General features: G+C 35.5%; 1 protein-coding gene across 10 annotated transcripts in view; it reads left to right on the plus strand.

The window, feature by feature from the left end:
* Positions 1 to 22,393, plus strand: part of USP15 (ubiquitin specific peptidase 15) — a 692,408-nt gene that overhangs the window by 588,506 nt on the left and 81,509 nt on the right. For 5 of the 10 annotated variants that reach the window (XR_007469967.1, XM_004276581.2, XM_004276582.3 and 2 more), the window contains exon 3: positions 5,274 to 5,404. Coding sequence is in view for 7 of the 10 variants with exons in the window: in XM_004276581.2 (XP_004276629.1) it covers positions 5,274 to 5,404 (131 nt within the window). In the remaining 3 variants the exon portion in view is untranslated. Of the gene's footprint in view, positions 1 to 5,273; positions 5,405 to 6,861; positions 6,999 to 13,543; positions 14,413 to 15,700; positions 21,927 to 22,393 lie in introns of those variants that run through there. The other 5 variants (XR_007469968.1, XM_033440528.2, XM_049693968.1 and 2 more) reach the window with 5 other exon arrangements.

Here is a 22,393-nt window from a genome sequence, read left to right on the forward strand (position 1 = left end):
AAAACATATCAAAATTTGTGGAAGGTAGCTAAATAGTGTGTGGGGGGGTAATTTATAGCCCTTAACATCTATAAAGAAAAGAAAGGTCTGAAATCTTTGACCTTGGTTTCTGACTCAATCTAAAAGTAAGAACAAATTAAACCTAAATCAAGCAGAAGAAAGGAACTACTAATAAGTTCAGAACAGAAATTAAAGAGAAAATAGAAAAATAGAGAAAATCAATGAAACCAAAAACTGGTTCTTTGTGAAGATAATAAAATTTATAAATACCTAGTTTGATCACCAGAAAAAGGGAAAAGACACAACTACCAATATCAGGAACAAGAGAGGTAACATCAATACAGAAATCTACAAACAGCAAAAGGAGAATAAAAGAATATTATGAACTTTATGCCATTAAATTCAACAAATGAGATGAAAAAGACAAATTTCTTGAAAGATGAAAACTACCAAAGCTCATTCCAAAAGAATGGATTCTCTGAATAGCCCTGAATAACAAAAGCTCTTTTAGAAAATTGGGAGAGAATACATCCCAATACATGCTATGAAACCGTCATTACCTTGATACCAAAATCTGGCAGAGACATTTCAAGAGAAAAAATTCTAGACCATTATCCCTCATGAGCATAGATAAATCAATTATTAACAAAATTTTAGTAAATCAAGTCCAACAATAAAGAGGATATATATAGAAATAAACATAAGTATAAATAGAGAAATAAATATTACAAAGATAATATATCATATAAAACAAAAGAGTAAAATACAAGGAAACTCCCTCAACCTCATAATGGACATCTGTGGAAAACCTACAGAAGACATACTCAACAGTGAAAGACTGAGTCCTCTCCCTCTCAAATCAGGAAAAAGCAAGGATGTCTACTCTCAGCTCTTCAAGCCAAGATTGTACTGGAGGGCCTAGGCAGTGTAATAAGGCAAGAAGAAGAGTTAAAAGGCATACAGCTTGTATCAGAAGAAGTAATAAATCTTCCTTTATTCACATACACCTATGTCTATGTAGCAAATTTAATGGAATCTATAAAAAGAAAACTTCTAGAACTAATAAATGAGATTAGCCTTTAGAATACAAGATCATTATTCAAAAACCAATTGTATTTTTGTACACTAAAAATGAACTAACATGAATTGAAATTTTAAAAGTACATGTTATAGTGGCACCAAAAATATACAGATAAATCTGATAACATGTGCAAGACATGTAAACTAAAAACTATAAGACATTGCTGAGATAAATAAAACCTAAATAAAGACAGAAATTATGTTAGTGGATCAGAAAACTCAATATTGTTAAATTCCCCCACTCAATCTACAGATTCAACACAATTCCAAATCACATTCCTAGTAGGTTTTTTTCTCTCATTTAAAAATGAGACAGAATTTACATACCATAGAATTCATCCTTTTAAATTCTGTGATTCACTGTTTTTTAGTATATTCACAAAGTTTTACAACCATCACCACCGTCTAATGCCACAAAATTTTCGTAACCCCAGAAAGAAACTTCGTATCCATGAGCAGACACGCTCCATCCCCACTCAAGACCCAGCCATAGGCAATCACTAGTATACTTCTGTCTCTATGGATTCGCCTTTTAGGACATTTCATCTAAATGGAATCATACAATATGTGGCCTTACCGTTTGACCTCTTTCCCTTAGCACAAAGTTTTAAAGTGTCTTCATGTAGCATGAATCAGTACTTCATTTCTTTTTATGGATGAGTAATTTTCCATTGTATGGAGATAAGCCACATTTAATTTATCCATTCATCAATTGATGGACATTTGGGTTGTTTTCACTTTCTGGCTATTATGAATTATGTTGCTCTGAGCATTCACATACAAATATTTGTGTAGATTTATATTTTAATTTCTCATGGATCTATACCTAAGCATGGGATTACTAGGTCATATAGTAACTCTGTGTTTAACTATTTGAAGAATTGCTAGACTTTTCCAAAATAGTTGCACCATTTTACATTCCCACCAGCAAGAAGTAGGGTACCAGTTTCTCCACATCATGCCAACACTTGTCATTGTTCGTTTATTGTAGCCATCCTAATGCGTATGAAGTGGTATCTATTGTTATTTTGATTTATATTTCCCTAGTGATTAATGATGTTAAGTATCTTGTCTGTGCTGCTTATATCTTTTTTGGAGAAATGTCTATTCAGATCCTGTGCCCATTTTTTAATTGGGTTATTTGTCTACTTATTATGTTCTAAGAGTTGTTTATGTATTCTGAATACTAGTCCCTTATCAGACATATGATTTCCAAAAATTGTCTCCTAACCTGTGGATTGTCTTTTACTTTCTTGATGGTGCCTCTAAAGCGCAAATTAATTTTGATGAAGTCCAATTTATCTGTTTTTTTCATTTGGTTGCTTGTGATTTGGGTGTCAGAAAGCATCACCTAATCCAAGATCAGAAAAAACATATGTTTTTTTCTAAGAGTTTTATAGTTTTGACTGTTATATTTATGTCTTTGATCAATTTTAAGTTAATATTTGTATATGGTGTGAGGTAAGAATCAGTTGAACAGATTAGAGAATCCATAAGTAGATCCACACATATATATGGCCAATTGATTTTACAGAAAGTTGTAAGGAGAATTCAGTGGAGAGAAGATAGTCTTTTAAACAAATGCTGCTTGAGCATTATCTATTTGCCAGAAACAGGTGAACTTTGATCTATACCTGGCACCATATACAAAATTAACTCAAAACAGACCGTAGAGCTATATGTAAAAACCAAAACTATAAAAAAAATAGGAGAAAAATTTTGTGACACTGTGTTAGGCAAAGTTTTCTTAAATATGAATTTAAAAAGCACAGTTGATAAAAGAAAAAAATTGTTGGCTTGTATTTCATCATTAACAAACGCTTCAAATGACACTGTTCAGAGAATGAAACAATAAAGCACAATGTGGGAGAAAATATTTGCAAATCACCTAGCTGATAAAATATTTATGGGTAGAATAAGCAATTCCATAAAGCCCAGTGGAAAAAGTAGACAAAAGGTTTGAACAGATGCCTCACCAAAGAAGATAGTGTTTTCAAAAAGCACATGTGGGACTTCCCTGGTGGCGCAGTGGATAAGAATCTGCCTGCCAATGCAGGTGACACAGGTTCGATTCCTGGTCCAGGAAGATCCCACATGCCATGGAGCAACTAAACCCGTGTGCCACAACTACTGAGCTTGCACTCTAGAGCCCGCAAGCTGCAACTGCTGAGCCTGTGTGCCACAACTACTGAAGCCTGCACACCTAGAGCCCGTGCTCCACAACAAGAGAAGCCACCGCAATGAGAAGCCCACACACCACAATGAAGAGTAGCCCCGGCTTGCCTCAACTAGAGAAAGCCCACGCACAGCCAAAAATAAATAAAAATTTAAAGGAAAAAAAGCACGTGTAAATATACTCAACGTCAATTGTCATTAGAAAAATGAAGATTAAAACCACAATGAGGTCCTACTATACATGTGTTAAAATGATTAAAATTTAAAAGATGAGCCCATACCAAGTATTGACAAGGATGTGGAGCAAGTAGAACTTTCATACACTGTTTTTGGGAATGAAGTAGTCTTGTAATTTCTTAAAAAGCTAAACATACGTTTACCATAGGAACCAACCATTCTACATATGAAAACTTGTACATGAGTGATCACATCACTGTTATTTGTAGTAGAGAAAATTAGAAACAATCCAAAATGCCCATCAACAGCTGAGTGGATAAACAAATTATAGAATACCCATATAATGAAATCCTACTCAGCAATTAAAAGGAATGAACTATTGATACATAAAAACATGGACGGATTTCAAGATAATGATGCAGCATAAATGAAGCCAAACAAAGCAGTACATACTATTTTTTATATAGTATTGTAAAAAATGCAAATTAGTCTACACTTGCAAAGTACAGATAAGTGGTTTTCAGGGGACAGGACAGTAGACCTGGACGGACAAGAAGAGATTACAAAAAAGCGCTACAGGGAAACCTTTGGTGTGGGGGGGATACTGATAGATCTCTTCATCGTTTTGGTGATGATGGTTACACACTTGTAGTGATATGTCAGAACTTATCAAATTTTACACCTTAAATCTGCAACAGTTTGTTGTATATCAATTTTATATCAATAAGCACAGAAGTAACAAAAATTAGGGGTTCTGTGTTTAGGGGTGTTCTCCTCCTAAAAAAATGATCCAAAAATTGATCATTTTATTTTATCCACTAGATATAAATTACTATTTGGATTCTGTTACATAATAAAATCATTTACTCAAAATCTTGAATTATTGTGGAGAATAGCATAGAAATCTTAATTTTTAAACTTTTTTTCTTTTCCTAAATTTACTTCAAAGTAGTCTGTTATAGTGGAAAGAAAATGGATATTAGCATAAACAGATACATGTTTGAGTCCAGTCTCTACAGTTTTCTATATGTGAACTTGGGCAAGTTAATCAATATCTGAATCTATTTACTAAGTAAAATGTAGCTATCTACTTCATAATATTGTTCTGAAAATCAACTGAGATAAAAGGGTTTTCCATAATAATACCTTTCATAGTACCTGCAATTTTCTGAATGATTTGGGGCAAGTTACTCAATTTCCTTGAATATATTTTTTGATCTAAAATAGATATCTATCTCTGGCCTGTCCTATACTACATTTCTAGTTCAACTGGAATTTTGAAAATGGATCATAGAATTAGAACCATATCTGAACAACTACCTCTACTTTAGATCTGTGGAGGAATCTAGATCATGGGCCCTCTGGAGTAATGAGATGCCCTTTTGTAATTTCCGTCATGGTTCCCAGCCCATGTGCTTTGGCATCATTGTTAAAGGTTATTGATTTGCTTCTGAATTTTCTTCATCAGCTAATGCTAGAACGATCACTATTACCATGTGAGGAATCTCTGATACTTAAAATATTTGGGAAACAGTCTTCATTCAGATCCTTTGGCTAACAGTTACACTTTAGTATTTTTTTTAAGAGCCCAATAAAAGAAAAATTATTTTTTTAACACTGTTGGTTGCCTGGTACACATTGAAACTTTATAAAGCAACAGTTTATTTTGGAATATGTAGACTTAGATGTGAACCTCTTCAGAGCTTTCTTCAAAACTCATTATTTAAATACCTGAGTTAGTCTCCATGAATTTAAGTAATTTTTAATGTGTACAACCAAAGTATTTAGAGTTATGTAGTATTGTTTCTTTTTATGTATTGAGTTTATTTTTCCTTTTGTAGATGGTGATGCCCAGTCACTTAAGGAGCATCTTATTGATGAATTGGATTACATACTGTTGCCAACTGAGGGCTGGAATAAACTTGTCAGCTGGTACACATTGATGGAAGGTCAGGAACCAATAGCACGGAAGGTACATATTAAGAATAACTGAATAGAAATATTTTTCTTAGTTCACATTTTCTTGTTAATTTCAGTGACTAATGAAGCCTCCTCAATTATCTTGGAGAAAAAGACCATCAGAATGTTACTGTACACTAACACACATAGAGGGTTTACTATATGCTAGCCACTGTTATAAGCACATCATATACATTATTAACTAGTTTAATCCTCATAAAAAATTCTGAGGTAAGTATTATCCCCATTTTATAGATGAGGAAATGAGGACAGAGGTAGAGAGGTGCAGGGTCTTTCAGAAAGCCACATGAGTTTACGTACTTAAGTAGCCTGACTCTGCCTTTTTTTTCTGATTAAAAAGAAAAAAATTTTTTAAATAATGAAGAAACTAAAAGTAGAAGAAATATTTTACAGCATACAATTTTCTTAAAACTTGAAAATGCAGATATTTTTCTTATCCCTATTTTAAGTTTTACACTTACAGTCTAGAAAAATTAAAAATGACCCACTTTTTAAATTTTTTGATTAACTAAAAATTCATTTATGAAAGTATCAGTATCACCATAGTAGAATAATACCAACTGCTTAAAGTAGATCTGTCAGCCTTACACAAGTATTTGATAGTGTATTTGGGTGGAGCAGAATTATTTATCTGATTTTTTATTTCTACATGAAAACGATTAAAAACCCGAATTATGTAACACAAGGGTATAAACCTCTGATAGTCCAAACCATATTTGGATTTATTTGCAACTGATCCTACAAAGTTAATATATTAACAGTTTATATTTGTGTATCTATGGTTTAGGTATAGAATTGAATTTTGTTTTCTAAATAGAATGTGAATGTGCCTTTGATTTAGTTTAGTGTAGTTTAATTCTGTTCCTTAACTTCACTCAGTCTTGCCTTATAGCCATTTCAAAGTTAAGATTCATATCTTCTAAGACTGCTAGCCATAAATTATATATATTTATATATATATGTAATGGCCTATCATTTCTATCTATAATTGCTGGAGAATTGAGTGTTTTGACTATTTGAAGGATAAACTACTCAGCTGTAAAACTATGTAGAAGAAGACCTTCATTCCTGGGATAAAGGAAAATCTGTAATATGTCTGGAGTATCTTCAAATGTGTTAAACTGTATTAATTCAACCTGAATGACATATTTTTTTTTCTTAATAAGTGTAGCATATCATATAGTACAGTAAACAGGTCAACTGTGGACTCCATTTGCATTTCTTCTTGAAAGAGGGCTTACTGGCATTTCTTGAAATCTGAGTCTGATAAGCAAGTTAAAGAAGATAAAGAATCATGAAGAATTCATAGAGGGAGAAAAAAAAAGTTTAAGAAGTCTTTTAGGAGACTATATATTTATTTTTAATAAGATAGTTAGAATTGACTCAACTTGTAAAATAATTTGCAAACTTTAGTGTGGTTTCTTCCCTCTTTGTTTCCTGGTGCGCGAGGAGAGGGGATTAAGAGCGCTGCTTAAAGGAGCTCCAGAGACGGGCGCAAGCCGCGGCTAACAGCGCGGACCCCAGAGACGGGCATGAGACGCTAAGGCTGCTGCTGCCGCCACCAAGAAGCCTATGTGCGAGCACAGGTCACTCTCCACACCTCCCTTCCGGGGAGCCTGTGCAGCCCGCCACTGCCAGGGTCCTGGGATCCAGGGACAACTTCCCCGGGAGAACGCACGGCGCGCCTCAGGCTGGTGCAACGTCACACTGTCCTCTGCCGCCGCAGGCTCGCCCCACACTCCATACCCCTCCCTCCCCCCGGCCTGAGTGAGCCGGAGCCCCCGAATCAGCGGCTCCTTTAACCCCGTCCTGACTGAGTGAAGAACAGACGCCCTCTGACACGCAGAGGCGGGGCCAAATCCAAAGCTGAGCCCCAGGAGCTGTGCGAGCAAAGAAGAGAAAGGGAAATCTCTCCCAGCAGCCTCAGGAGCAGAGGGTTAAATATACACAATCAACTTGATATACCCTGCATCTGTAGATTACATGAACAGACAACAAATCATCCCAAATTGAGGAGGTGGACGTTGAGAGCAAGATTTATGATTTTTTTTCCTCTTTTCCTCTTTTTGTGAGTGTGTATGTGTATGCTTCTGTGTGAGATTTTGTCTGTATACCTTTGCTTTCACCATTTGTCCTAGGGTTCTATCCATCCGTGTTTTGTTTTTTTTACTTTTTAAAAAACATTTTTTCTTAATAATTTTTTATTTTAATCACTTTATTATTATTTTACCTTACTTTATTTTATTTTATTTTATTTTATCCTCTTTCTTTCTTTCTTACTTTCTACTTTTTCTCCCTTTTATTGTGACCCGTGTGGATGAAAGGCTCTTGGTGCTGCAGCCAGGAGTCAGTGCTGTGCCTCTGAGGTGGGAGAGCCAACTTCAGGACACTGGTCCACAAGAGACCTCCCAGCTCCACATAATATCAAACGGCGAAAATTTCCCAGAGATCTCCATCTCAACACCAACACCCAGCTTCACTCAACGACCAGCAAGCTACAGTGCTGGACACCCTATAGCAAACAATTAGCAAGGCAGGAACACAACCCCACCCATTAGCAGAGAGGCTGCCTAAAATCATAATAAGGCCACAGACACCCCAAAACACACCTCCAGACGTGAACCTGCCCACTAGAGAGACAAGATCCCGCCTCATCCACCACAACACAGGCACTAGTCCCCTCAACCAGGAAGCCTACACAACCCACTGAACCAACCTTAGCCACTGGAGACAGACATCAAAAACAGGAGGAACTACGAACCTGCAGCCTGCTAAAAGGAGACCCCAAACACAGTAAGAGAAGCAAAGTGAGAAGACAGGAAATCACACAGCAGATGAAGGAGCAAGATAAAAACACACCAGACCTAACAAAGAAATAGACAGTCTACATGAAAAAGAATTCAGAATAATGATAGTAAAGATGATCCAAAATCTTGGAAATACAATAGACAAAATGCAAGAAACGTTTAACAAGGACCTAGAAGAGCTAAAGATGAAACAAGCAACGATGAACAACACAAATGAAATTAAAAATACTCTAGAAGGGATCAATAGCAGAATAACTGAGGCAGAAGAACGGATAAGTGACCTGGAAATAAAATAGTGGAAATAACTACTGCAGAGCAGAATAAAGAAAAAAGAATGAAAAGAACTGAGGACAGTCTCAGAGACCTCTGGGACAACATCAAACGTACCAACATTCGAATTATAGGGGTTCCAGAAGAAGAAGAGAAAAAGAAAGGGACTGAGAAAATATTTGAAGAGATTATAGTTGAAAACTTCCCTAATATGGGAAAGGAAATAGTTAATCAAGTCCAGGAAGCACAGAGAGTCCTATACAGGATAAATCCAAGGAGAAACACACCAAGACACATATTAATCAAACTGTCAAAAATTAAATACAAAGAAAACATATTAAAAACAGCAAGCGAAAAACAACAAATAACATACAAGGGAATCCCCATAAGGTTAACAGCTGATCTTTCAGCAGAAACTCTGCAAGCCAGAAGGGACTGGCAGGCCATATTTAAAGTGATGAAGGAGAAAAACATACAACCAAGATTACTCTACCCAGCAAGGATGTCATTCAGATTTGATGGAGAAATTAAAAACTTTACAGACAAGCAAAAGCTGAGAGAGTTCTGCACCACCAACCCAGCTTTAAAACAAATATAAAAGATCTTCTCTAAGCAAGAAACATAAGAGAAGGAAAAGACCTACAATAACAAACCGAAAACAGTTAAGAAAATGGGAATAGGAACATACATATTGACAATTACCTTAAATGTAAATGGATTAAATGCTCCCACCAAAAGACACAGAGTGGCTGAATGGATACAAAAACAAGACCCATACATATGCTGTCTACAAGAGACCCACTTCAGACCTAGGGACACATACAGACTGAAAGTGAGGGGATAGAAAAAGATATTCCATGGAAATGGAAACCAAAAGAAAGCTGGAGTAGCAATTCTCATATCAGACAAAATAGACTTTAAAATAAAGACTATTAGAAGAGACAAAGAAGGACACTACATAATGATCCAGGGATCGATCCAAGAAGAAGATATAACAATTGTAAATATTTATGCACCCAACATGGGAGCACCTCAATACATAAGGCAAATGCTAACAGCCATAAAAGGGGAAATCAACAGTAACACATTCACAGTAGGGGACTTTAACACCCCACTTTCGCCAATGCACAGATCATCCAAAATGAAAATAAATAAGGAAACGCAAGCTTTAAATGATATTAAACAAGATAGACTTAATTGATATTTATAGGACATTCCATCAAAAACAACAGAATACACATTTTCTCAAGTGCTCATGGAACATTCTCCAGGATAGATCATATCTTGGGTCACAAATCAAGCCTTGGTAAATTTAAGAAAATTGAAATTGTATCAAGTATCTTTTCCGACCACAACGCTATGAGACTAGATATCAATTACAGGAAAAGATTTGTAAAAAATACAAACACATGGAAGGTAAACAATACACCACTTAATAACGAAGTAATCACTAAAGAAATCAAAGAGGAAATTAAAAAATACCTAGCAACAAATGACAATGCAGACATGACTACCCAAAACCTATGGGATGCAGCAAAGGCAGTTCTAAGAGGGAAGTTTATAGCAATACAATCCTACCTTAATAAACAGGAAACATCTCGAATAAACAACCTAATCTTGCACCTAAACCAATTACAGAAAGAAGAACAAAAAACCCCAAAGTTAGCAGAAGGAAAGAAATGATAAAGATCAGAAATAAAAGAAAAAGAAATGAAAGAAATGATAGCAAAGATCAATAAAACTAAAAGCTGGTTCTTATGAGGAGATAAACAAAATTGATAAACCATTAGCCAGACTCATCAAGAAAAAAAGGGAGAAGACTCAGATCAATAGAATAAGAAGTAAAAAAGAAGTAACAACTGACACTGCAGAAATACGAAAGACCATGAGAGATTACTACAAGCAACTCTATGCCAATAAAATGGGCAACCTGGAATAAATGGACAAATTCTTAGAAATGTACAACCTGCCAAGACTAAATCAGGAAGAAATAGATAATATGAAAAGACCAATCGCAAGCACTGAAATTGAAACTGTGATTAAAAATCTTCCAACAAACAAAAGCCCAGGACCATATGGCTTCACAGGCTAATTCTATCAAACATTCACAGAAGAGCTAACACCTATCCTTCTCAAGCTCTTCCAAAATATAGCAGAGGAAGAAACACTCCCCAACTCATTCTACGAGGCCACCATCACCCTGATACCAAAACCAGACAAGGATGTCACAAAGAAAGAAAACTACAGGCCAATATCACTGATGAACATAGATGCAAAAATCCTCAACAAAATACTAGCCAACAGAATCCAACAGCACATTAAAAGGATCATACACCATGATCAAGTGGGGTTTATTCCAGGAATGCAGGGTTTCTTCAACATATGCAAATCAATCAATGTGATACACCATATTAACAAATTGAAGGAGAAAAACCATATGGTCATCTCAGTAGATGCAGAGAAAGCTTTTGACAAAATTCAACACCCATTTGTGATAAAAACCCTGCAGAAAGTAGGCATAGAGGAAACTTTCCTCAACATAATAAAGGCCATATATGACAAACCCACAGCCAACATCATCCTCAATGGTGAAAAACTGAAAGCATTTCCACTAAGATCAGGAAGAAGACAAAGTTGCCCACTCTCACCACTCTTATTCAACATAGTTTTGGAAGTTTTGGCCACAGCAATCAGAGAAGAAAAGGAAATAAAAGGAATCCAAATCGGAAAAGAAGAAGTAAAGTTGTCACTGTTTACAGATGACATGATACTATATATAGAGAATCCTAAAGATGCTACCAGAAAACTGTTAGAGCTAATCAATGAATTTGGTAAAGTAGCAGGATACAAAATAAATGCACAGAAATCTCTGGCATTCCTATACACTAATGATGAAAAATCTGAAAGTGAAATCAAGAAAGCACTCCCATTTACCATTGCAACAAAAAGAATAAAATATCTAGGAATAAACCTACCTAAGGAGACAAAAGACCTGTATGCAGAAAAGTATAAGACACTGCTGAAAGAAATTAAAGGTGATACAAATAGATGGAGAGATATACCATGTTCTTGGATTGGAAGAATCAACATTGTGGAAATGACTCTACTACCCAAAGCAATCCACAGATTCAGTGCAATCCCTATCAAACTACCACTGGCATTTTTCACAGAACTAGAACAAAAAATTTCACAATTTGTATGGAAACACAAAAGACTCTTAATAGCCAAAGCAATCTTGAGAACGAAAAACGGAGCTGGAGGAATCAGGCTCCCTGACTTCAGACTATACTACAAAGCTACAGTAATCAGGACAGTATGGTACTGGCACAAAAACAGAAAGATAGATCAATGGAACAGGATAGAAAGCCCAGAGATAAACCCACACACATATGGTCACCTTATCTTTGATAAAGGAGGCAGGAATGTACAGTGGAGAAAGGACAGCGTCTTCAATAAGTGGTGCTGGGACAACTGGACAGGTACATGTAAAAGTATGAGATTAGATCAGTCCCTACACCATACACAAAAGTAAGCTCAAAATGGATTAAAGACCTAAATGTAAGGCCAGAAACTATCAAACTCTTAGAGGAAAGCATAGGCAGAACACTCTATGACATAAATCACAGCAAGATCCTTTCTGACCCACCTCGTAGAGAAATGGAAATAAAAACAAAAATAAATGGGACCTAATGAAACTTGAAAGCTTTTGCACAGCAAAGGAAACCATAAACAAGACCAAAAGACAACCCTCAGAATGGGAGAAAATATTTGCAAATGCAGCAGCTGACCAAGGATTAATCTCCAAAATTTACAAGCAGCTCATGCAGCTCAATAACAAAAAAACAACCCAATCCAAAAATGGGCAGAAGACCTAAATAGACATTTCTTCAAAGTAGATATATAGACTGCCAACAAACACATGAAAGAATGCTCAACATCATTAATCATTAGAGAAATGCAAATCAAAACTACAGTGAGATATCATCTCACACCAGTCAGAATGGCCATCATCAAAAAATCTAGAAACAATAAATGCTGGAGAGGGTGTGGAGAAAAGGGAACACTCTTGCACTGCTGGTGGGAATGTGAATTGGTACAGCCACTATGGAGAACAGTATGGAGGTTCCTTAAAAAACTACAAATAGAACTACCACATGACCCAGCAATCCCACTACTGGGCATATACCCTGAGAAAACCATAATTCAGAAAGATTCGTGTACCACAATGTTCATTGCAGCTCTATTTACAATAGCCAGGAGATGGAAGCCACCTAAGTGTCCATCATTGGATGAATGGATAAAGAAGATGTGGCACATATATACAATGGAATATTACTCAGCCATAAAAAGAAACGAAATTGAGCTATTTGTAATGAGGTGGATGGACCTAGAGTCTGTCATACAGAGAAAAGTAAGTCAGAAAGAGAAAGACAAATACCATATGCTAACACATATATATGGAATCTAAAAAAAAAAAATGTCAAGAAGAACCTAGGGGCAAGACAGGAATAAAGACACAGACCTACTAGAGAATGGACTTGAGGATATGGGGAGGGAGAAGGGTAAGCTGTGACAAAGTGAGAGAGTGGCATGGACATATATACACTACCAAACATAAAATAGATAGCTAGTGGGAAGCAGCCACATAGCACAGGGAGATCAGCTCGGTGCTTTGTGACCACCTAGAGGGGTGGGATTGGGAGGGTGGGAACGAGAGAGACTCAAGAGGTAAGAGATATAGTAACATATGTATATGTATAACTGACTCACTTTTTTATAAAGCAGAAAGTAACACACCATTGTAAAGCAATTATACGCCAATAAAGATGTAAAAAGAAAAAAAACTTTAGTGTGTATAAAATTACCTAGAGTACTTATTAAAAAGTGTCTTCCTCCAAAATTAAATCAGTAAGTCTGGGAATTTCCATGTTTGATATATTTCTGATGCCAGTGAACTCAAATAACAGACTCTTATGCCAGTGGAACTTACTTAAAAGAATAGACTGGTTTTTAGAGTCTGAAGCCCAGCTTTGTTTTTTTTTGTTTTTTTGCAGTACATGGGCTTTCCTCTGTTGCAGTCTCACCTGTTGCGGAGCACAGGCTCCGGACGCGCAGGCTCAGCAGCCATGGCTCACGGGCGCAGCCACTCCTCGGCATGTGGGATCTCCCTGGACCGGGGCATGAACCCGTGTCCCCTGCATCAGCAGGCGGACTGTCAACCACTGCGCCACCAGGGAAGCCCCAGCTTTGAATTTTACTAATCTCTGATTGCATTGAGGAATCTGGAATTGGTAGTGCTCCTACTGTCATGTGGAAACAAAGTTAACCATCTTCCTGGACCTAAAATCATCACTAAACTGTCTCACCTAAAATGTCAGGCGTTCAATTTAAAACAGAAACAAAACAGGTAAATGAGGAGGAAGTACAATGGGACCAAAATCCAAGAGAAACTATAGGTAATAGAAACAGACACGTGAGGAATCCAGATAATGGAATTATCAGACAGAAACCTTAAAACCCTGTGCTTGTTATGTTCAAAAAAATAAAAGATAGTTGAAAAGAAGAATCAAATATAATTTTAAAACTGAACAATAATATGAAAATATTAAGTATTAAGCACATATTATTTGAGTGAAATACTAGGCTAAAAATAAGGAGAGAATGTGTAAACTAAATGACAACATCAATAGAAAATATATTGACCAAAGCTTAAAGACACTGAAGAATGGAAAATAAAGAAAAAAGCAGACGGGCACATGGAATACAGTGAATATGATTAGCATACAAGTGGACTCCTCAAAGAAAAGGAAAGACAAAATGGGGTAGAAGTAATACTGGAAGTAATAGCTGAGAATTTTCCAAAAATGGTGAAAGGTATCATGCTACACATTAAAGAAATGCTGTGAATCCCAGGCTGAAAAAATGCAAACAAAACTATACACAGTAAAACTGTTGAGAAACAAAGATATTCCTGATAGTAGCCAGAAGAAAAGATATATTACCTTCAAAGTAAGGGTAAGACAAAGAAGTGATTTCTCAAGAGAAATGAATGCCAAGAAAATAATAGTGTATCTTCAACATGCTGAAAGAAAATAACTGCTAACCTTGAATTCTATGACCAAGGAAAAGATCCTTCAGAATAATGGTGACAAAAGCTGTTTTCAGATAAACAAATTGATAGGATTTGTTACCAGACTTGCACTAAAGGAAATACGAAACAGTCTTCAGAATGAAAAATTACTCCGTATGGAATCTTGGAGACACAGGAAAAAATGTTGACTGACAAAAGCACATACTGTGAATAGATGTTAAGGCGCGCTGTTTAAAATAGTAATAATTCCTTATGAGGGTGAAAATATGTATAAAATTAAAGTGTATAACAATATTAGAATATACGTTAAGATAGTTGCCCCCAAGACAACCCCCATTATCTCCACCTCCTCATGTCCACAGCCTTGGATAGTCCCCATCCACTTTGTACCAGCATCTTGGTATTGTACTGGTCTTTGTGCCCAATGACATATAGCAGAAGTAATGGTAAAGTATATCACTTTCAAGATTAAGTTTTAGGTCAAAAGGATAAACTTACAGTTATAAAGTAAATAAGTTACGGGGATGTATTTGTACAGCATGGTGACTATAGTTAAAAATATTATATTGTATATTTGAAAATTGCTAAGAGTTCTAGAAGATCTTAAAAGTTCTCATCACAGAAAAAAAAGTGTAACTATGTAGGGTGATGGATGTTAACTAGACTTACTGTGGTGATCATTTCACCATATATACAAATATTGAATAGTTGTGTTATACACCTGAAACTAATGTAATGTTATATGTCAGTTGTACCTTATTAAAAAAGAAAAGATTAGGTTATAAAAGACACCTTGGCTTACATCTTGGGTGCACACGCCCTCTTGCTCTCTCTCATTTCTCAGTCTGGGAAATTCAGCTGCACATTCAGGCAGCCTATGGAGGGGCTCACATGTTAAGGAATTGAGATCTCTGGCCAATAGAGAGGAATGGAGACCTGCTAACTACGATGTGAGAGAGCTTGGAAGTGAATCCTACAGTCTCATTTGAGCTTCCAGATAATTGAAGTCCCAGTCCACAGCTTGACAACAACCTCGTGAGAGACCCCACGCCGGAACAGTCCAGCTAAGCTGCTCCAGATTCTTGACCCTCAGAAACTATGTGAGATAATGTTTGCTTTGTTAAGCTGATCAACTTGGGGTAATTTATTATGCAGTAGTAGGTAGCTAATACTGATTTTGGTTCCTGGAAGTTGCATGCAACCGTAACAAAAACTTGAGATGTGGTGGTGGCTTTGGAGCTGGGCAGTGGATAGAAGCTGTAAGAATTTTAAGAGTATTAATGAAAGCCTAACGTGCCTTGAATAAATTGGTAGTAGAATTTTAGACTTTGAGGAGGCTGCCAGTGAGATCTTAAAGGAAAGTGAGGAAAATCTTATTGGAACCCAGTGATTTTTGTTATAAGGTGGCAGAAAGTTTAACAACGTGTCAATCTGCAATAAACTGAAAGATAAAAAATATATTTATGAACTAAACGATCTGCCAAAATGTTGAAAGTACTGCTGGGTTTCTTCTTGTGCTGCCTTTAGTCAGATACGAGAAAAGAGAAGCTAAAGAAAGGACTGTTAAATAAAAAAGAGCCAAGACTTGCTAGTTTTGAAAATTAGCCTCTCCAGATGACAAACAACACTAAAACTAAGAAATATTTCCAAGCAAAGATCAAACTCAAGGCACTCTCAAGAAAGCAGTTCTAAAGTTGAAGCCAAGGTTGTGACTGTAAAATTTCTTTGTTAAGACCTCAGAAAAGTTGAAGGTGGTGCCTCACAATACTCTTCAGAAAAAAGGGCCCTTTAAAGGATTTCAGGGTGTACTTTATACCGTCTTTCAATATGTGGCTTCTAGGAACAGTAGGGCTTCTAAGAAGCTTTAGGGCAATGTCCCTGAGCCTTCTCAGTATAAACCCAAGGTAGAAAGGACTTAGCTAGAGGACATTTGTGGTTGTGACTTTTGCCTACTAGGCTGAACTCCAGTGGGATCCACTGGAGACGCAGTGTTTTCAAGACCCACTGCCATCTTGGACTGCAGAGACAGTATAAAATTAAAGAAGCCTTTGCCCTTGCAGACTGCTACAAGCAGGAATCAGACTAAGAATTTACTCAACTGTAAACATGTGCTAACTTACATGAAAAAAAGGATGACTCAGAAAACAGAAGCAAATGTTATGAAGAGTCATTTTCATGTCAAGGCAAAAGTGAGCCCTAACCAAGGAACTTTCAGTATTTCTCTTTTATTTCACAGGCCTGTAGATCAAGAGGAACTATACCCGAGATGCTTAAGGAACTATGCCCAAGGATCCTCATCTGTACCTTAGTCAGATATAAATGACAAGTTTCTGAACTTTGAGTTGATGCTGTAATAGGATGAGACTAGTGGGGGCCTTTGTGGGGGGTGGAGTGTATTTTGCATGTTGGTGGGAGGGTCTGTGACTTATTGGGTACCAGAGGTTTTACTGTGGTAGACAACCTCACAGATGCTCCCAAGTTATCACCACCTCCTGTTATTCACACTCTTATGTAATCTACATCATACCGGAGTCGGTCTGTGTGACCAGTAAAATATGGCAGAAGTGATAGTATGTTGTTTCTGAGTTTGTAAAAGATACTGGAGTGCTCTCTGGCTCTCTCTTGGATCAGTCACTCTGAGTGAAGCCATATGCCATGCAGGCAGCCTATGGAAAGACTCACATGATGAGGAACTAAAAGTCTCTGCCAACAGCTGGAGAGGAACGGAGGCCTGCCAACAACACACGAATGAACTTGGAAGCAGATTTGAACAACATGATTAACCACCATGACCTAATTGACATGCGTTGCACTTAGTCAATGCAGAATACAAAAATTTTGTAACTGGAAGTTTTACCAAAATTAACCACATGCTGGGCCATCAAGCAAATTCCAATATATTTCTAATGATAGAAATTATTCAGTGTATTTTCTGTCCTCGGGAATTTACAAGTCTGTAACAGAAAGACAACTAGATGGTCTCTCAGCTACCTAGAAATGGAACAATATACTTCTAAGTAATCCTTAGGTCAAAGAAGATATAAAAAGTAAAATTAGACATTTTGAACTGAGTGATAATGATGCATCATAAAAGAATGACTAAAGTCATTCTTAGAAGGAACTTTATAGCTTAAATGTAAATACTGGAAAAAGAAGAAAGACTGTTCTCAAGAAGAGAAGAAAAGGAAATTAAGCCTAATCAAGAAATAATAGGGCTTCCCTGGTGGCGCAGTGGTTGAGAGTCGGCCTGCCGATGCAGGGGACACGGGTTCATGCCCTGGTCCGGGAGGATCCCACATGCCGTGGAGCGGCTGGGCCCGTGAGCCATGGCCGCTGAGCCTGCACGTCCGGAGCCTGTGCTCTGCAACGGGAGAGGCCACAGCAGTGAGATGCCCGCATACCACACACACACACAAAAAGAATAATATGAAGTAGACATTAATAAAATAGAAAAAAATTTTTTACATTAAATGAAGAAAGTTGGCTCATCATAAAGAACGTTCGAATTAGATCAGTAAAATAAAGATGAGTCCTGGCAAGATTGATCAGGAATAAAAGGAAAGTAGGCCCAAATCACCTATATTAGGAATGAAAAAGGGGACATCATAGCAGAGTCTAAAGACTTTTTTAAAAGATTAATTTTGAATAATTTTATGTAATTTAAAAATTTAGGTGAAGTGGACAGATTTCTAGAAAAATACAACAGTGTTGAAATAAATAGAAAATCTCAATTGCCCTATCTGAATAAAGAAATTAAATCATTAAATAAAAATCTTTTCACAAAGAAAACTGTAGCTCCAGAAGGCATCACCAGTAAATATTCAACCAAATATTTAGTAACACAATACCAAATAATTTATACAATATTAGCAAGCCAAACCCAGCAGTATGCAAAAAAGGAGTTAAAAAATGGCCAGGCTGGATTTTTTCAAATGCAATTATGGTTTTACTTTGAAAATCACTTATTATGATTTTTGTATTATCTGAGTAAAGTAGAAAAACCATCTCAGTAGATGCAGAAAAAGCATTTGATAAAACTCAATATCTATGTATGACTTTTTTAAGAAAAGCTAGAAATAGAAACCGATTTCAGACATACTTATTGGTAAAATATTCAAAGCTCTTCCTCTCCGATCAGGGACAAGACAAGGATAACTATATTAGAGGTCTTAGCCAGTGTGGTAATGCAGGGAAAATAACTCAAAGAATAAGGATTGAAAATAAATAAAATTGTAATGTTCTAGAAGACATGATTTTATATGTTGACAATTCCAAAAGTTGTACTAACAAACCATTAAAATCAATAATTAAGTTTCACAAGGTGGTTGGATTTAAGGTAAATATAGAAAAACCAGTTATTTATCAGCAACAAATAACGTTGAATTTTAAAATAATGTTTACAACAGATCAAAGTACATAGAAATAAACCTTACAAAATTACTTCTCTACAATGAAAATTATGAAACATTACTGAGCAAAATTAAAGAAGACCTAATGAGTTGATGGTTAGGGGGTCACCAAACTTTTTCTGTAAAAAGCCAGATAGCAAATATTTTCAGCTTTGTGGGCCAAAATGGTCACTGTGGAACTACTCATCTCTGCTGTTTTGGGTGCAAAAACAGCCATAGGTGACACATAAATGAATGGGAATAACTGTGTTCCAGTAAAATGTTATTTACAAAAATAGATGATGAGCGAGATTTAGCCTGTGGATCATAGTTAGCCCACTCCTGGTCTAGGTGCTGGTTAATTAATGTCTACCAACATCATAAAAAGAGGGGCAACTAGATATTATTTGCATCTTGTTTAGAATATATCTCACAATCCCTATGAACTAGTCTTACTAAAAATTGCAAGAATAAAAAGATTGATGGTGAACTTTTCAGTTAAAAGACACTTGAAAAAAAAAGACACTTGAGACTTATCAGTCATTTGCAGTGTATGGGTTTTATTTGGATCTATATTAAAAATGATTTTAATTAATTTAATTTTAATGTAATGAATATTCGATATTAAGGGATTAGTTTTAATATTTTAGGTGTGATAATTATTTTATGGTTATGTTTGTGTCCTTGTTTCTGAAGAAATATATCTTGAAATATTTGTATAAAATATCACAAGTAGGATTTGTTTGTTATACGTTAACACCTGTGATTTCATAGTTGTGTTATATTTTCTCTACTAGTCTCTCTGTCTTTACCACTGGGTGTTCTCACCCTGATTCCAGGGACTGGGTCTAATTCACCTGTGTATTTCTAGCGCTAAGCATAGATGCTCAGTAAGTGCTGCCAAAGTGAATGTAGCTAACTCCTCAGAAATAGTAAATGTGTCTTTTAGGCCCAGTGTTATCAAATTGTTTTAAAGTGCTAGATTTCTTTAGAAATTACTTTCTGTTTCCAAGGGGGGAGCAGTCATATGCCAATATAAAGAGTAGACTACGTTAGCTTTATCAGGTATATTTCATAGCTTTAGTCAAAATGCTCTCTAATATTCACAGCAAAATGAACAAATGGAAATTATATTTATTTTAATTTAGCATAAACATATTTCCCTAACTAACTTAGTAAAAAAACTTGACCTTCATTGTGGCCATGAATTAATAGAATCCAAGCACAGATTTCAACAACATTATATTCACTTAGGAAAAAAGCACTTTAGCTGTCACCTCTAATTCTGAAACATAACTGTTATTTCTGAATATTCACCTTCCTGTCTTATTTCAAATGTATATCTTAATAGTTATAATAACTAGGTAAAACTTTGTATCCTGTTTTTTCTAAGCCTGTTTCTTCCTGTTACAGTCTTAATAGCCATCATTTTAAATGATTATTTTCAACACAAACATTTTTAATGAAGGTAGGATACTTTATATAAACAAATATAAAGGAGTTGCTATATATGAACAAGTAATATACATATGATTATGACACATACATAAATATGCTAATTATTTTTCTCTGCTGTGATGCTGTTGTATTCAAGCTTTAATCATTCATACAGTCTGGTTCTTTCAAATAAAAATTGTTTGAGAACAAACTCATATCCTCCTTAAAAGAACTGCTTTTTAATACACTACTTTTGGAAACAGTAAAATATCTTATAAATACAGTAGTAGTATTCTGAGTAATGTTAATGAGGGTTTTAGCAATGTAAGATACTGTTGGAGAAAAGAAGAAAAATGAGAAATATTCTGAATCCCAATAAAGAATGGGTTTTGAAATAATCTTGATTTTTTTTAAATTTTATTGGCGTATAGTTGATTTACAGTGTTGTGTTAGTTTCGGGTGTACATTAAAGTGATTCAGTTATACCTATACATATATCCATTCTTTTTTAGATTCTTTTATCGTATAGGTTATCACAGAATACTGAGTAGAGTGCCCTTGTTTTAGGTCCTTGTTGGTTATCTGTCTTACATACAATAGTGAAATAGTGAACTGATGTTTTGTTTTCATTGTTGACAGTGAGTTTCTGACAGTTAAATCACCAGATTCTTTCCAGGAAAATATCTATTAGTTTTATGAAGATTCTCATTTTTTAAAAAACTATGCTTACTTAGAAAATATATACCTCAATATAAATCATAATGAGGGATTTTCTTATTTTTTGTTATTTTATCCTGTTTCTTTATCCCATTACCTGCTGTATTGTTAGTCATTCCCCCCCGCACCCGCCTCCCAGCCAATAAAATGAGACCTGTAGGTACCTCAGTTTTGGCAACCTACCGATGATTAGTAACTAACTTGATATATTATTTTAGGATTCTTACTCACATATTGACTCCCAGAGCAGAAATTTCTGATTAATAAGAATATTTGATTCCTAGCTTTACAGCTTCAAGTAATCTTAGAAATGATGTAATATCCTTTGCTTCCTTCGTAACTTCAAATAAGCATAAAGCAAAATCCTTCAAATAAAGTATAAAACAAATTTAATTAGTTCAGGGTTAAACAGTTGTATATTAGTTTGTAAAATGGGTTAAGTTAACATGGGAAGTGCATGCTGTTGGTTGTTTTAGAAATGTGAATAACAAGTATAATTAGGAGAATATATGTGACAAAGTATCATAAAAATTAGCATTGGATTGGATATTTTAAATACTAGACAAACTACATTTGAACTTTTTGAACTAAAACAATTCCCTGCAAGTGAAAGACAAATTTATGAGTCCCTTATTGAATTGATGCAAAGCGTGTGAGTACAACAGTCATTTGGAGCCTCCCTTTTGCCATATTTGTCTAATGTATCACATATCAGGCCGATTACTATTTTCAGAAACAGTGTTCATGGCTGAAATCCTACAGTTAACCTTTAGAAGATCAAAAGGAAATATACTTATTAATAAGGTGAACCTAATGTATACATATTTTCTCTTTTTCTGCCTTATTGCTTGCATGTTTAGCAGCTTTTTTTTTTTTCATTTGTTGCATAGAATTACTGAGTATGTATTTAAAGGTCAAACAAAGTCATCTTAGGATGGAAAACTAACGTATCAGTTACAGGGCATAGCTGGATATTTTGGCAACAGTAATTTGTAGTTATTGTTTTAAAAGATTTATTTTAACGTATAGAATGATATTATAGCTGTTGCTAACTGAAATTGTATAAAACTTACAATTTTTAAAGGTTTTCTGCTTGAGATCAAGTACTAAAAGCTGAAAGTATGTCTGTATCTTTAATCAGAGCTGTATTTACACTTTGCATTCACTTTCTCATCATAAATACTAAATGTACTCATTATTTATAGTATACCAAAGTATCTTCATAGAGTAGTAGAATGCCTTTCTAAACTGTCTGTTAATGTTTGTGTCAT

Source organism: Orcinus orca, chromosome 11 (assembly GCF_937001465.1).
Source record: "Orcinus orca chromosome 11, mOrcOrc1.1, whole genome shotgun sequence".
Lineage (NCBI taxonomy): Eukaryota > Metazoa > Chordata > Mammalia > Artiodactyla > Delphinidae > Orcinus > Orcinus orca.